The sequence below is a fragment of the Oncorhynchus mykiss genome, chromosome 2 (genome assembly GCF_013265735.2).
Source record: "Oncorhynchus mykiss isolate Arlee chromosome 2, USDA_OmykA_1.1, whole genome shotgun sequence".
NCBI classification, from domain to species: domain Eukaryota; kingdom Metazoa; phylum Chordata; class Actinopteri; order Salmoniformes; family Salmonidae; genus Oncorhynchus; species Oncorhynchus mykiss.
The window spans coordinates 3,407,187-3,423,099 of record NC_048566.1 but is presented as its reverse complement, the minus strand read 5'-3'; the positions used below and the strand labels follow the sequence as shown (position 1 = coordinate 3,423,099).

The 15,913-nt window shown below is 45.4% G+C and overlaps 1 protein-coding gene across 2 annotated transcripts; it reads right to left on the bottom strand.

The window, feature by feature from the left end:
* Positions 1-1,000: 1,000 nt before the first annotated feature.
* mboat1 (membrane bound O-acyltransferase domain containing 1) lies at positions 1,001-15,913 on the bottom strand. Of its 2 annotated transcripts, XM_036935245.1 has the most exons (14): positions 15,767-15,913; positions 15,416-15,533; positions 14,942-15,087; positions 14,585-14,662; positions 11,826-11,921; positions 9,190-9,245; positions 8,996-9,050; positions 6,139-6,331; positions 5,409-5,601; positions 4,738-4,841; positions 4,560-4,624; positions 3,353-3,485; positions 2,275-2,426; positions 1,001-1,726 (listed from the first exon to the last, which is right to left on the bottom strand). In XM_036935245.1, exons 2-14 carry the CDS (start codon positions 15,503-15,505, stop codon positions 1,546-1,548), a joined length of 1,542 nt encoding a protein of 513 aa, XP_036791140.1. In that variant the 5' UTR covers positions 15,506-15,533; positions 15,767-15,913; the 3' UTR covers positions 1,001-1,545. The 2 variants fall into 2 exon arrangements, with proteins under 2 accessions (XP_036791140.1, XP_036791131.1); XM_036935236.1 differs by having other exon boundaries at positions 15,416-15,910.

Sequence of the window (15,913 nt, the reverse complement as noted above, 5' to 3'; positions counted from 1 at the left end):
GGGGTCACGGTCAGGGTCACCATATCCCAACTCCCCCCGAGACACCTGCAGGGAGTGGGGTCACGGTCAGGATCACCATATCCCAACTCCCCCGAGACACCTGCAGGGAGTGGGGTCACGGTCAGGATCACCATATCCCAACTCCCCCTGAGACACCTGCAGAGAGTGGGGTCACGGTCAGGGTCACCATTGTACAGAGCCCCTGGAGCAATTAGGTTTAAAGTGCCTTGCTCAAGGGCACAGCGACAGATTTTTCATCTCTGTTACTGGCCCAACACTAACCTCGAGGCTACCTGCCATCCTGAGGGATAATGTTTCCTGTATTCATACAACAATAAACAGACACCATTAATATCTCACTAACCCCTAAGGGTATGAACATGTTTGACATAATATCTACAACTAGTGATGTAAGATGTAAAAGAAATGGGCCAGCCACATCTAATTCTAGGACCTGTCTGTCTGTCTCTGGGTCTCTGTCTGTCTGTCTGTCTGTCTGTCTGTCTGTCTGTCTGTCTGTCTGTCTGTCTGTCTGTCTCTGGGTCTCTGTCCGTCCGTCTGTCTGTTGCTGTCTGTCCGTCTGTCTCTGGCCGTCCGTCCGTCTGTCTCTGGGTCTCTGTCCGTCCGTCCGTCTGTCTCTGGGTCTCTGTCTGTCCGTCCGTCTGTCTCTGGGTCTCTGTCCGTCCGTCCGTCTGTCTCTGGGTCTCTGTCTGTCCGTCCGTCTGTCTCTGGGTCTCTGTCCGTCTGTCTCTGGGTCTCTGTCCGTCTGTCTCTGGGTCTCTGTCCGTCCGTCCGTCTGTCTCTGGGTCTCTGTCTGTCCGTCCGTCTGTCTCTGGGTCTCTGTCTGTCTGTCCGTCCGTCCGTCTGTCTCTGGGTCTCTGTCCGTCTGTCTCTGGGTGTCTGTCCGTCTGTCCGTCTGTCTCTGGGTCTCTGTCCGTCTGTCTCTGGGTCTCTGGCCGTCTGTCTCTGGGTCTCTGGCCGTCTGTCTCTGGGTCTCTGGCCGTCTGTCTCTGGGTCTCTGTCCGTCTGTCTCTGGGTCTCTGTCCGTCTGTCTCTGGGTCTCTGTCCGTCTGTCCGTCCGTCTGTCTCTGGGTCTCCGTCCGTCCGTCCGTCTGTCTGTGAGCCCAGTTCTCAGATCTTTCTCCTGAAGTATACTATCTCACTTGTGCACAGCTTCCCACACATTGAATGAAAAGTGTTGTATTGGTGAGTTTATGGGCTGGACTAGAGGGAGATCGTATGCCAGTCCTTTCCTTTCAGATCCATGCAGGGAAGTGAACAAGTGCACACTTGGAAAGAAAGAACAGAGAATTGGCAAGCAGGGCAGAGAGAGGCCTTTTAGGAGCCTGGCAGTAGAAGTGTTGGATGTACAGGGTGGCAAGGCCGACCAGCCAGCAGGCACAGTCCCTCGGCCCCTCTGAGCCCCTCTCAGCCCCCCCTACACCCCGCTGAGCTCTCTCTTTGTTGTGGACACACAGAGACGTCTTTGTCTGACCCAGTGGGCCCATTCAGGTCTCTGGCTGCCTCCTCACACAGAGGGACACTTCACTTTCTTTTCACGTTGTTGTTGTAGGGCTGGAGCTGAGGCTGGGCCTGGGGATGAGGATCGTACGGTCCAGGCTTGGTGCCGTTGCTGCTGCTGCTGCTGCTGCCTCTTGGTTTGTGGCTCTGGCTCAGTACAATCACAGTCAGAATACTGATGATGTGAATGTGGAAGTACATTGACCTACAGGGGGGGAAAGAAGATGTGATGAAATGCTACTGAAACCAAAACACCAAAGATGGATAGAATAAGAGAAAAGGTAGAGATGACACACTTGTCCTCCATAAAGACAACTGACGGTAGAGATGACACACTTGTCCTCCATAAAGACAACTGACGGTAGAGATGACACACTTGTCCTCCATAAAGACAACTGACGGTTAGAGATGACACACTTGTCCTCCATAAAGACAACTGACGGTAGAGATGACACACTTGTCCTCCATAAAGACAACTGACGGTTAGAGATGACACACTTGTCCTCCATAAAGACAACTGAGGAACATTGTGTCCAGGGCTTATTAATAAGATAATAGAACACTAAGCTACTAAATTCTACACATACGACCTAGCCTGGGTACCAGTCTGTTTGTGCTAACATTACACTCCTTGTCATGCCAAGAAGTTGACATGATAGCACATCCAGATCAGGGGCCAGGCTACATACGACCGTCATCGTTAAAGAGACACATTTGGCCAGTAAGGAAAAAATAACCTAAATGAATGTTCACCTGTAGTACTGCATGGTAGGTTCTACTGCCAGCAGTAGGAAGGGCATGACGGTGTAGCAGATACACAGCTGAGTAGCTGCCCAGGTCACTACGTCATAGACGAGCTTCACAGGATGAGAGGACAGGAAATACTGCCGGACGTTCTTACGGACCTGCGGTGTGGGAGACAGGAGAGAGAACACGGGGATGGTCGGCCCTGGGTGAGGCTGAGATGATGAGACACGTGAGGTGAGTGCTGTGTGTGTGTGTGTGTGTGTGTGTGTGTGTGTGTGTGTGTGTGTGTGAGTGAGTAAGACAGCGAGAGAAAGAGAGCGAGAGAAAGACTCACAGCTCTGTCAGTGTGATGGGTACAGCAGTAAATGGTACTCACAGCTCTATCTGTCAGTGTGATGGGTACAGCAGTAATAATGGTACTCACAGCCCTGCCAGTGTGATGGGTATAGCAGTAATAAAGGTACTCACAGCTCTAGCTGCCAGTGTGATGGGTACAGCAGTGATAATGGTACTCACAGCTCTATCTGTCAGTGTGATGGGTACAGCAGTAATAATGGTACTCACAGCCCTGCCAGTGTGATGGGTACAGTAGTAATAATGATACTCACAGCTCTATCTACCAGTGTGATGGGTACAGCAGTGATAATGGTACTCACAGCTCTATCTGCCAGTGTGATGGGTATAGCAGTAATAATGGTACTCACAGCTCTAGCTGCCAGTGTGATGGGTACAACTTTAATAATGGTACTCACAGCTCTATCTGCCAGTGTGATGGGTACAGCAGTGATAATGGTACTCACAGCTCTATCTGCCAGTGTGATGGGTGTAGCAATGATAATGGTACTCACAGCTCTAGCTGCCAGTGTGATGGGTGTAGCAGTAATAATGGTACTCACAACTCTATCTGCCAGAGTGATGGGTATAGCAGTAATACTGGTACTCACAGCCCTGCCAGTGTGATGGGTACAGCAGTGATAAGGGTACTCACAGCTCTTGCTACTAGTGTGATTTGTATAGCAGCAATAATGGTACTCACAGCTCTAGCTGCCAGTGTGATGGGTACATCAGTAATAAAGGTACTCACAGCTCTAGCTGCCAGTGTGATGGGGATAGCAGTAATAAAGGTGAAGTAGTATCCGGGGTAAACTCCATGCCATAGAGCTGACAGGATGAAGGTCAGAGCTGTGGGGTAACGGGGAGCACGGTCGTAACACACACTGAAGAGAGAGGAGACAGGATGAAGGTCAGGGCTGTGGGGTAACGGGGAGCACGGTCGTAACACACACTGAAGAGAGAGGAGACAGGATGAAGGTCAGGGCTGTGGGGTAACGGGGAGCACGGTCGTAACACACACACTGAAGAGAGAGGAGACAGGATGAAGGTCAGAGCTGTGGGGTAACGGGGAGCACGGTCGTAACACACACTGAAGAGAGAGGAGACAGGATGAAGGTCAGGGCTGTGGGGTAACGGGGAGCACGGTCGTAACACACACTGAAGAGAGAGGAGACAGGATGAAGGTCAGGGCTGTGGGGTAACGGGGAGCACGGTCGTAACACACACTGAAGAGAGAGGAGACAGGATGAAGGTCAGGGCTGTGGGGTAACGGGGAGCACGGTCGTAACACACACTGAAGAGAGAGGAGACAGGATGAAGGTCAGAGCTGTGGGGTAACGGGGAGCACGGTCGTAACACACACTGAAGAGAGAGGAGACAGGATGAAGGTCAGGGCTGTGGGGTAACGGGGAGCACGGTCGTAACACACACACTGAAGAGAGAGGAGACAGGATGAAGGTCAGGGCTGTGGGGTAACGGGGAGCACGGTCGTAACACACACTGAAGAGAGAGGAGACAGGATGAAGGTCAGGGCTGTGGGGTAACGGGGAGCACGGTCGTAACACACACTGAAGAGAGAGGAGACAGGATGAAGGTCAGGGCTGTGGGGTAACGGGGAGCACGGTCGTAACACACACTGAAGAGAGAGGAGACAGGATGAAGGTCAGGGCTGTGGGGTAACGGGGAGCACGGTCGTAACACACACTGAAGAGAGAGGAGTTATAAACAGACCTGGGTCAGATATATTGTTATGCAGTTAACAGAATAAAATAAACATTCATGAATGTACAGAAAATTGGTTTTGTACTAATGTTATGCATATGTGGACATTATCTTGGTAGAATATCTTGGTAGAATATCTCGGCAGAATATCTCGGCAGAATATCTCGGTAGAATATCTCGTTAGAATATCTCGGTAGAATATCTCGGTAGAATATCTCGGTAGAATTAATACTTACGTTTTGAGCCAAACACCAGTCTGAATATTCCAGTTGTCTATGAACTTCTTGAAGCTAGTTGCTGTCTGCAAAAAGAGAGAGAGTTCAATATTAAATGACTAAAGTCATTCTGCAAAGCTAAAAGTTCAAAAAGTGTTTTTGCTGTTGTTGTTGTTATTGTTGTTGTTTCCAAACGTACCTCAATCCCCCAGATACTGATGTTGGAGATGAGGTCCCAGGACACCTGTCCAGCTTCATCCACACCTTTAAAACCATAACCTGCTGCGTTGTTGATGGCATCCGCTGTTGGGACAAACACATGAATGGAAGAATGAAAGGATGAATGAACTTTCCCCAGTATTAATGAATGAATTAACTTTCCCCAGTATTAATGAATGACTGAATTAACTTTCCCCAATATTAATGAATGAATGAATGAACTGTCCCCAATATTAATGAATGAATGAACTTTCCCCAATATTAATGAATGAATGAACTTTCCCCAATATTAATGAATGACTGAATTAACTTTCCCCAACATTAATGAATAACTGAATTAACTGTGCCCAGTATTAATGAATGAACTTTTCCCAATATTAATGAATGAATGCACTTTCCCCAATATTAATGAATGAATGAACTTTCCCCAGTATTAATGAATGAATGAACTTTCCCCAGTATTAATGAATGAATGAACTTTCCCCAATATTAATGAATGAATGAACTTTCCCCAATATTAATGAATGACTGAACTTTCCCCAATATTAATGAATGAATGAACTTTCCCCAATATTAATGAATGAATGAACTTTCCCCAATATGAATGAACTTAACAATAGCCAACACTACACTGGGTGGGTGAAGCCTCACCTAAAGTCCAGGCGAAGTAGAACTTGGGTCTGGCGGCTTGTATAGAGAAGAAGGCATACGTCAGTCTGGTCAGGAAAGGTGCCTCGTTGACGAAATGGCTGTCAACGTTATATGTGACGGGGAACGCTTTGGTGAGGGTCAGGAACAAAACCATGCACACACCACAGATCAGCAGTTTACGTGTGACAGCAGCCTGAAAACCAGAGGGAGAGAGTCAGATCGTTCATGGCCATCAGGGAAACTACTTTTTAATGAGCCAGGTGAGTTATTTAAAACATCTTATTTGGCAAAGAAAACACCTGATAATATGCTGCTATGTTGTTAGTAGTGTAATTACATTGTTATTATACACATAGAAGATACACTTAATGGCAATATAGTTTCTGAAAGAAAGTACGTCTTTACTTGACTCTACTTGTACCCAGTCTTACCATAGGTGAGGGCTCTGTGACTAACATGACTCCACTTGTACCCAGTCTTACCATAGAGGAGGGCTCTGTGACTAACATGACTCTACTTGTACCCAGTCTTACCATAGAGGAGGGCTCTGTGACTAACATGACTCTACTTGTACCCAGTCTTACCATAGGTGAGGGCTCTGTGACTAACATGACTCTACTTGTACCCAGTCTTACCAAAGGTGAGGGACTAACATGACTCTACTTGTACCCAGTCTTACCATAGGTGAGGGCTCTGTGACTAACAGGACTCTACTTGTACCCAGTCTTACCATTGGTGAGGGCTCTGAGACTTTATCATATCCATTCTGTCCAGTGTTGGACGCTGAAAGCCTTCTCAGCCTCCTCTGAACGTGTCTCCCCTCTATAAAGTCTATGTAGTCCTTATAGTGACTGCAGGGTCCCACCAGGATACTGAGGAAGTTCAGGTTGTAGCTCAGGTATTCTATCAGAGACGGCTTGGAGCTGGAGGTAGAAGAGAGGAAGAAAGAGACATTGGAGACTGTAATCAGACAGAGACAGAGACAGAGAGAGACAGAGACAGAGAGACAGAGAGAGACAGAGAGACAGAGAGACAGAAAGAGAGAGACAAAGAGACAGAGAGAGAGACAAAGAGAGAGAGAGAGAGACAAAGAGACAAAGAGAGAGAGAGAGAGACAAAGAGACAGAGAGAGAGAGAGACAGACAGAGAGAGACAGAGAGACAAAGAGACAGAGAGACAAAGAGACAGAGAGAGCTCGTAACTTATTATGTATTGGAGCTGACTGTAGAGGATAGGAAAGAGAAGGGACATTGATTGATCATGCTTTGCGGCAGGTAGCCTAGTGGTTAGAGTGATGGGCCAGTAACCGAAAGGTTGCAAGATTGAATCCCTGAGCTGACAAGGTAAAAATATGTTGTTCTGCCCCTGAACAAGGCAGTTAACCCACTGTTCCCCTGAACAAGGCAGTTAACCCACTGTTCCCCTGAACAAGGCAGTTAACCCACTGTTCCCCTGAACAAGGCAGTTAACCCACTGTTCCCCTGAACAAGGCAGTTAACCCACTGTTCCCCTGAACAAGGCAGTTAACCCACTGTTCCCCTGAACAAGGCAGTTAACCCACTGTTCCCCTGAACAAGGCAGTTAACCCACTGTTCCCCTGAACAAGGCAGTTAACACACTGTTCCCCTGAACAAGGCAGTTAACCCACTGTTCCCCTGAACAAGGCAGTTAACACACTGTTCCCCTGAACAAGGCAGTTAACCCACTGTTCCCCTGAACAAGGCAGTTAACCCACTGTTCCCCTGAACAAGGCAGTTAACACACTGTTCCCCTGAACAAGGCAGTTAACCCACTGTTCCCCTGAACAAGGCAGTTAACACACTGTTCCCCTGAACAAGGCAGTTAACCCACTGTTCCTAGACCATCATTGTAGAAAATAAATAGTTTTCTCCTGACAACATCAATGTCATTCTAGGCTCTTGTTTACGTTGAGTGAGAAGACGTGCACAGACAAGTAGTTAATATCAATGTAATTTGTGGACGGAAGATGTGTACAGTAGATGTGTACAGTAGATGTGTACAGTAGATGTGTACAGTAGATGTGTACAGTAGATGTGTACGGTAGATGTGTACAGTAGATGTGTACGGTAGATGTGTACAGTAGATGTGTACAGTAGATGTAGATGGTAGATGTGTACGGTATATGTGTATGGTAGATGTGGATGTGTACGGTAGATGTGTACAGTAGATGTGTACAGTAGATGTAGATGGTAGATGTGTACGGTATATGTGTATGGTAGATGTGTATGGTAGATGTGGATGGTAGATGTGGATGGTAGATGTGGATGGTAGAGGTGTACGGTAGATGTGTACGGTAGATGTGTATGGTAGATGTGTATGGTAGAGGTGTACGGTAGATGTGGATGGTAGATGTGTACGGTAGATGTGTATGGTAGATGTGTATGGTAGAGGTGTACGGTAGATGTGGATGGTAGATGTGTACGGTAGATGTGTATGGTAGAGGTGTACGGTATATGTGGATGGTAGATGTGTACGGTAGATGTGTATGGTAGATGTGGATGGTAGATGTGTATGGTAGATGTGTACGGTAGATGTGTACGGTAGATGTAGATGGTAGATGTGTATGGTAGATGTGTATGGTAGATGTGTATGGTAGATGTAGATGGTAGATGTAGATGGTAGATGTGTATGTAGATGTGTATGGTAGATGTGTACAGTAGATGTGGATGGCAGATGTGGATGGCAGATGTGTACGGTAGATGTGTACGGTAGATGTGTATGTAGATGTTTACAGTAGACGTGGACTGTAGATGTGTATGGTAGATGTAGATGGTAGATGTGTACGGTAGATGTGTACGGTAGATGTTTACAGTAGACGTGGACTGTAGATGTGTATGGTAGATGTGTATGGTAGATGTAGATGATAGATGTGTATGGTAGATGTGTATGTAGATGTGTATGGTAGATGTGTACGGTAGATGTAGATGGTAGATGTGTATGGTAGATGTGTATGTAGATGTTGATGGTAGATGTGGACGGTAGATGTGGATGGTAGATGTGGATGGTAGATGTGTACGGTAGATGTAGATGGTAGATGTGGATGGTAGATGTGGATGGTAGATGTGTACGGTAGATGTGGATGGTAGATGTGGATGGTAGATGTGTACGGTAGATGGTAGATGTGGATGGCAGATGTGTATGGTAGATGTGTATGTAGATGTGTACGGTAGATGTGCACGGTAGATGTGCACGGTAGATGTGTACAGTAGATGTGTACGGTAGATGTGTACGGTAGATGTGGATGGTAGATGTGTACAGCAGATGTGTACGGTAGATGTGTACGGTAGATGTGTATGGTGGATGGTAGATGTGTACGGTAGATGTAGATGGTAGATGTGTACGGTAGATGTGTACGGTAGATGTGTATGGTGTATGGTAGATGTGTATGGTGGATGGTAGATGTGTATGGTAGATGTGTATGGTGGATGGTAGATGTGTATGGTGGATGTCATGCTGTGGATTTCAGAAGTCTACACAACCTATGTTCCTGTCATCAACACTGAGCCAACGCACACTGCAAGGCATGTCTATGGAAGTTAAATGTATATACCGTAATGAATACATACTCTACAGCATGGAGCCTCTGATTGGCCGTGAGGTCCTCGCGCTTTTTACACATACCTGGAAACCGTGGAGACGTAGGGATGAGAGAGATATCGTTTTTTTTCAACCCAAACATCAAAAGAACAAAGACAAACCCACAGGATGTTGTAAGAAAACGAAGAAGAGGATCCCTTACGATCCCCTGGACATTCCTTACCATCATGCACTTGAAAAGCTAACATAGTGGTTTTCTGGGTAATTATCATCAACGGCCTGAAGGGAGGAAACACAATATTTAGTTTATAAAGTCGAACGCTCACTGAGGACATTAACAGGGACAGAAATGGAATGTGAACAGCATTTCATTACAGCCTAACTGTACATGAGGAATAAATTATCACTCATTCTTTGGTGCTTTTCATTCAGACGTTTACATAGAATAACCTCTTTGTTGGTGTGACACATGCAGGAACACACACACGCTCTGTACGAGAGCATGGCATGCACTTACAGAGAGAGAGAGAGTGTATGTGTGTGTGTGTGTGTGTGTGTGTTTGTGTGTGTGCATGTCCTTTGTATGGTTATGTTACGTGAGCCGTAGTCAACAGACACTGACTGGCATTGTCAGGTCTAGAACGCTGGCACCAGAGGATGTGACACACAGACACACTATTAGTGAACGGCAATGAACCTACATGACAACACTACCATGCTGATCTTAAAATATATATTTAACTAGGCGAGTCAGTTAAGTGCTAATTATTATTTACAAATGACGGCCTACACAGGCCAAACCCTAACCAGGATGACGCTGGGCCAATTGTGCCCCATCCTATGGGACTCCTGATCACGGCCAGTTGTGATACAGCCCGGGATCCATCCAGGGTCTGTAGTGACACTTCTAGCACTGTGATGCAAGTGCCTTAAACCGCTGCGCCACTCGGGAGCCAGAAATTGATTCTAGAACCCATCTAAAACAACCAGGTGTTCTACATTACATCACTACTATGCTGATTGATTCTAGAACCCATCTAAAACAACCAGGTGTTCTACATTACATCACTACTATGCTGATTGATTCTAGAACCCATCTAAAACAACCAGGTGTTCTACATTACATCACCACTATGCTGATTGATTCTAGAACCCATCTAAAACAACCAGGTGTTCTACATTACATCACTACTATGCTGATTGATTCTAGAACCCATCTAAAACAACCAGGTGTTCTACATTACATCACTACTATGCTGATTGATTCTAGAACCCATCTAAAACAACCAGGTGTTCTACATTACATCACTACTATGCTGATTGATTCTAGAACCCATCTAAAACAACCAGGTGTTCTACATTACATCACTACTATGCTGATTGATTCTAGAACCCATCTAAAACAACCAGGTGTTCTACATTACATCACCACTATGCTGATTGATTCTAGAACCCATCTAAAACAACCAGGTGTTCTACATTACATCACTACTATGCTGATTGATTCTAGAACCCATCTAAAACAACCAGGTGTTCTACATTACATCACTACTATGCTGATTGATTCTAGAACCCATCTAAAACAACCAGGTGTTCTACATTACATCACTACTATGCTGATTGATTCTAGAACCCATCTAAAACAACCAGGTGTTCTACATTACATCACTACTATGCTGATTGATTCTAGAACCCATCTAAAACAACCAGGTGTTCTACATTACATCACCACTATGCTGATTGATTCTAGAACCCATCTAAAACAACCAGGTGTTCTACATTACATCACTACTATGCTGATTGATTCTAGAACCCATCTAAAACAACCAGGTGTTCTACATTACATCACTACTATGCTGATTGATTCTAGAACCCATCTAAAACAACCAGGTGTTCTACATTACATCACTACTATGCTGATTGATTCTAGAACCCATCTAAAACAACCAGGTGTTCTACATTACATCACTACTATGCTGATTGATTCTAGAACCCATCTAAAACAACCAGGAGTTCTACATTACATCACCACTATGCTGATTGATTCTAGAACCCATCTAAAACAACCAGGTGTTCTACATTACATCACAATAGAATATCACAATGTGTTAACACTGTGCACCGTATTTCAAAGTGTATGAGATTGGAGGTTATAGTCTAAGCAGAGGCACAGTGAGAAACAGGGCTGATAGTAGCCAGATGGACTGAGAAAAAGCAGAGCAACAGACGTGAATGGAGCATCAGATCCCAGTGATGGTGCTGTCTATCCAGTCAACAGCAGTACAGTGTGATTCAGTTCATTCACCATTCAGCCTGCCTGCAGTCTGCAGAGAAAGCACAGTTTGTTAGCGAAGGTTAGCATTGATTAGGGTTAGGAATAGCATAGTTAGCATAGCATATAATAGCATAATTAGCATAGCATATAATAGCATAATTAGCATTAGCATTGGCAAAGAATAGCAACAGTATAGCAAGCATGGCAGCGGCAGGTACTGTTAAACTAACTGACTGTTTTATCAGCTGTATTATTTGTTTAGGGCAGTGCTTCATAATCTCTGCAAGAACCAAGAAAACCTGCAGATAACAGACAGAAACTAACCAGGGGGGAGTGGCAGATTCAACATATATATATGAGAGAGAGAGAGAGAGTTAGAGAGAGAGAGAGAGAGAGAATAAGAGAGAGAGAAGGAGAGAAGGAGAGTGAGAGAAGGAGAGAGAGAGAAGGAGAGAAGAGAGAAGGAGAGAGAGAGAGGAGAAGGAGAGGAGAGAGAAGGAGAAAGAGAGGAGAGAGAGAAGGAGAAAGAGAAGGAGAAAGAGAGAAAGAGAGAGAGGTGGAATTGGAACAACATGGCTACTTACCCAGAGAAGTCTGTTGAGAGGATCCCATAGTTATAGATGAAGACTCTGCTCACCTGACACACTGCGAGGTAGCTGACGGCCATGATCATAGTATACCTGGAGGAGACATTTAAATCAGATTGAGAACACGTTCGTGATCATAGTATACCTGGAGGAGACATTTAAATCAGATCGAGAACACGGTCGTGATCATAGTATACCTGGAGGAGACATTTAAATCAGATCGAGAACACGATTGTGATCATAGTATACCTGGAGGAGACATGTAAATCAGATTGAGAACATGAAGCTACAGAGTAGCATCCTACATCCCACCATTCTGTATACTTCTGGCCCTTCTTTGGACACTGTGTTAACTAACCTCCAGATGAGCTTCAATGCCATACAACACTCCTTCCGTGGCCTCCAACTGCTCTTAAACGCAAGTAAAACTAAGTGTATGCTCTTCAACCGATTGCTGTCCGCACCTGCCCTCCTGACTAGCATCACTACTCTGGACGGTTCTGACTTGGACAACTACAAATACCTAGGTGTCTGGTTAGACTGTAAACTCTCCTTCCAGACTCACATTAAGCATCTCCAATCCAAAATTAAATCTAGAATCGGCTTCCAATTTCGCAACAAAGCGTCCTTCACTCATGCCGCCAAAAATTTTCTCATAAAACTGACTATCCTACCGATCCTCGACTTCGGCGATGTCATTTACAAAATAGTCTCCAACACTCTACTCAGAAAATTGGATGCAGTCTATCACAGTGCCATCCGTTTTGTCACCAAAGCCCCATATACTACCCACCACTGCGACCTGTATGCTTTAGTTGGCTGGCCCTCACTACATATGCGTCACCAAAACCACTGGCCCCAGGTCATCTATAAGTCTTTGCTAGGTAAAGCCCCACCTTATCTCAGCTCACTGGTCACCATAGCAACACCCATCCGTAGCACGCGCTCCAGAAGGTATATCTCACTGGTCACCCCCAAAGCCAACACCTCCTTTGGCCGCCTTTCCTTCCAGTTCTCTGCTGCCAATGACTGGAATGAATTGCAAAAATCACTGAAGCTGGATACTCTTATCTCCCTCTCTAACTTTAAGCACCAGCTGTCAGAGCAGCTCACAGATCACTGCACCTGTACACAGGCCATCTGTAAATAGCCCATCCAACTACCTCATCCCAATACTGTTATTCATTCTTTTGCTCCTTTGAACCCCAGTATCTCTACTTGCACATTCATCTTCTGCACATCTATCACTCCAGTGTTTAATTTCTAAATTGTAATTACTTCACCACAATGGCCTAGTTATAGCCTTACCTCGTTTGCACACACTGTGTATAGACTTATATAGACATTCTATTGTATTATTGACTGTATGTTTGTTTTATTCCATGTGTAACTCTGTGTTGTTGTTTGTGTCGCACTGCTTTATAAAGGTGAAATAAAATGAAATAAAAACTCATATTTAATATGTAATTCAGATTGAGAACATGTAACTACAGAGTAACATCCTACATCCCTCCATGCTAAGAATGAGTGGCACTTTCAATGAATTAAACCTTTTTCATGTTTTAGTCTGGTAGTTCCTCATCTGCATACGGGAGAATGATCAACTACGAGGTGGAATGGATCGTGTTCATCTTAGCAATCACCTTCACGTACAACTGGAGATGGACAGTACACACACATGCTGTAGGGTGAAACATGGTATTTTAGCACACAGTAACCCACAACCCAGCGACCCATCTTTCTTTGACTGGAGTGGGCGAGGCGATGGGCGATGGCACAGGGAACAATGCCGTCTCTATCTAGACTCCTCCAAGGAATCCCTAATGGAAAACCTCAGCAGTGTTACTGTTCTGTTTTCTACCTACATTCATCACATTCCAGGACCTAGACACAGACAGACACACAGACAGAGAGACAGAGAGACAGAGAGACAGAGAGACAGACAGAGAGACAGAGAGACAGACAGAGAGACAGACAGACAGACACAGAGACAGACAGACAGACAGACGAGACAGACAGACAGACAGACAGACAGACAGACAGACAGACAGACAGACAGAGACAGAGAGACAGACACAGAGACAGAGAGAGAGAGACAGACAGACAGACACAGAGAGACAGACACAGAGAGACAGAGAGACAGAGACAGAGAGACAGAGAGACAGAGAGACAGACAGACAGACAGACAGACAGGAGAGAGAGAAACAGACAGACAGACAGACAGAGAGACAGAGAGACAGACAGACACAGAGAGAGAGACAGAGAGACAGACAGACAGACAGACAGACAGAGTGACAGACAGACAGAGAGAGGAGAGAGAGAAACAGACAGACAGACACAGACAGACAGACAGACAGACAGACAGACACAGAGAGAGGAGAGAAACAGACAGACAGACAGACAGACAGACAGACAGACAGACAGACAGACAGACAGACAGACAGACACAGAGAGAGGAGAGAAACAGACAGACAGACAGACAGACAGACAGACAGACAGACAGACAGACAGACACAGAGAGAGGAGAGAGAGAGAGAAACAGACAGACAGACAGACACAGAGAGAGGAGAGAGAGAGAGAAACAGACAGACAGACAGACAGACAGAGACAGAGAGATATAGAGATAGAGACAGTCTGGTCCAGCTCCCACTTCCTATCTAGCTTAACTTGTCATCAACATGTTAGCAAAGAAGGACCCATGTGGTTAAGATGTTATTACAAGTGTCTGCCTGGGAGACGTGATGGTGTGTGTTTACCTGTGAATGTTGTGGATGTCAGCTGTGACCAGAATCCTGTAGCACACCATCACCAAGACGGAGATATGGACTGCATACCTGCAGCGACCAAAACAACACAAAACAAATGATAGGTTACTGTTAAAAACTGGGTGATTAGGACTAAACTGGGTGATTAGGACTAAACTGGGTGATTAGGACTAAACTGGGTGATTAGGACTAAACTGGGTCTATCTGTTGTAGTGTCCTCCATTCAACAAAGTGATCCGACCATTGTTTTAACCTGTATACCCTCATCTAACCAGTGCACCAGAGTGATCCGACCATTGTTTTAACCTGTATACCCTCATCTAACCAGTGCACCAGAGTGATCCTTACCAGCCGAAACAGAATATGACAAAGGAGAGGCCAAAGAGTGTGGCGACGGCATGTCGGACCACGGGGCTGGAAAACTGAGGGCTGAGGTAAAGACGGAACCAGAAGGATGCACCAAGGGCAAACACCTGACATGCCAAGAAGTTCACCTGCATCGGAGACATGACGCCCCCAGATATTGACAAGACTCTTACATGCATTCATAGTGTGTGTTTTTGCCTTAGGACAACATAATCTTTCAATTATATTCTGTGTTTAGTTTGGATACAAGCAGAATGTCTCTACATATACTTATGCAAATGTAATTGTGTGTAAATGCCAAGTCAGATGACCAGAACGTTGTCATGTCATTCCAGGGTTATGGCAGGACAAGACACTTAATACGATCATTTTACATTCAAATAACTGACTTTAATTAAGCAAATCGATTCCACCCCCCCCCCCCCCCCCCCCCCATTTTGGAAAAGTGTAGATTACCTGATCCAATGGGAATCCAAAGAAATCGCTGACTGGAAGCAACCATTTGGAACCGGTGGTTTTAAACGAAGAGGTTGTCAACTCGTCCATTATGCATGGTAAAGGTTTGAAGTCGCTCCTCCGTAAAAAAAGAAAGAAAGAAAGAAAGAAAGGTTTTACCAAAGAAATAAATAAAGCGCTTCTACAATCTCATTGCTGTTCATTGATTGAAATACATCCCGAGCATTTATGCCGACTCAAGAAAAACTCGACGTCCTCTCTGTGCAGTCGTAGTTAACAACAATATGCTATTGTGACAGTTGGCGAATATGCGAGAATTAGTGCTGACTGCTGATATAGCCAGTAGCCTACCAAGGCGTGGTACAGAGCTGTCAGTTGTATCACGGACTGAGGCAGGAGCAACAGGAACAGTAGGTGGCGGATGGGATGGCCCCCTCACCTCTAATAACTCTACATTATCCCACCTACTGATCTAGTTTCTGAACGTGACACAGTTGT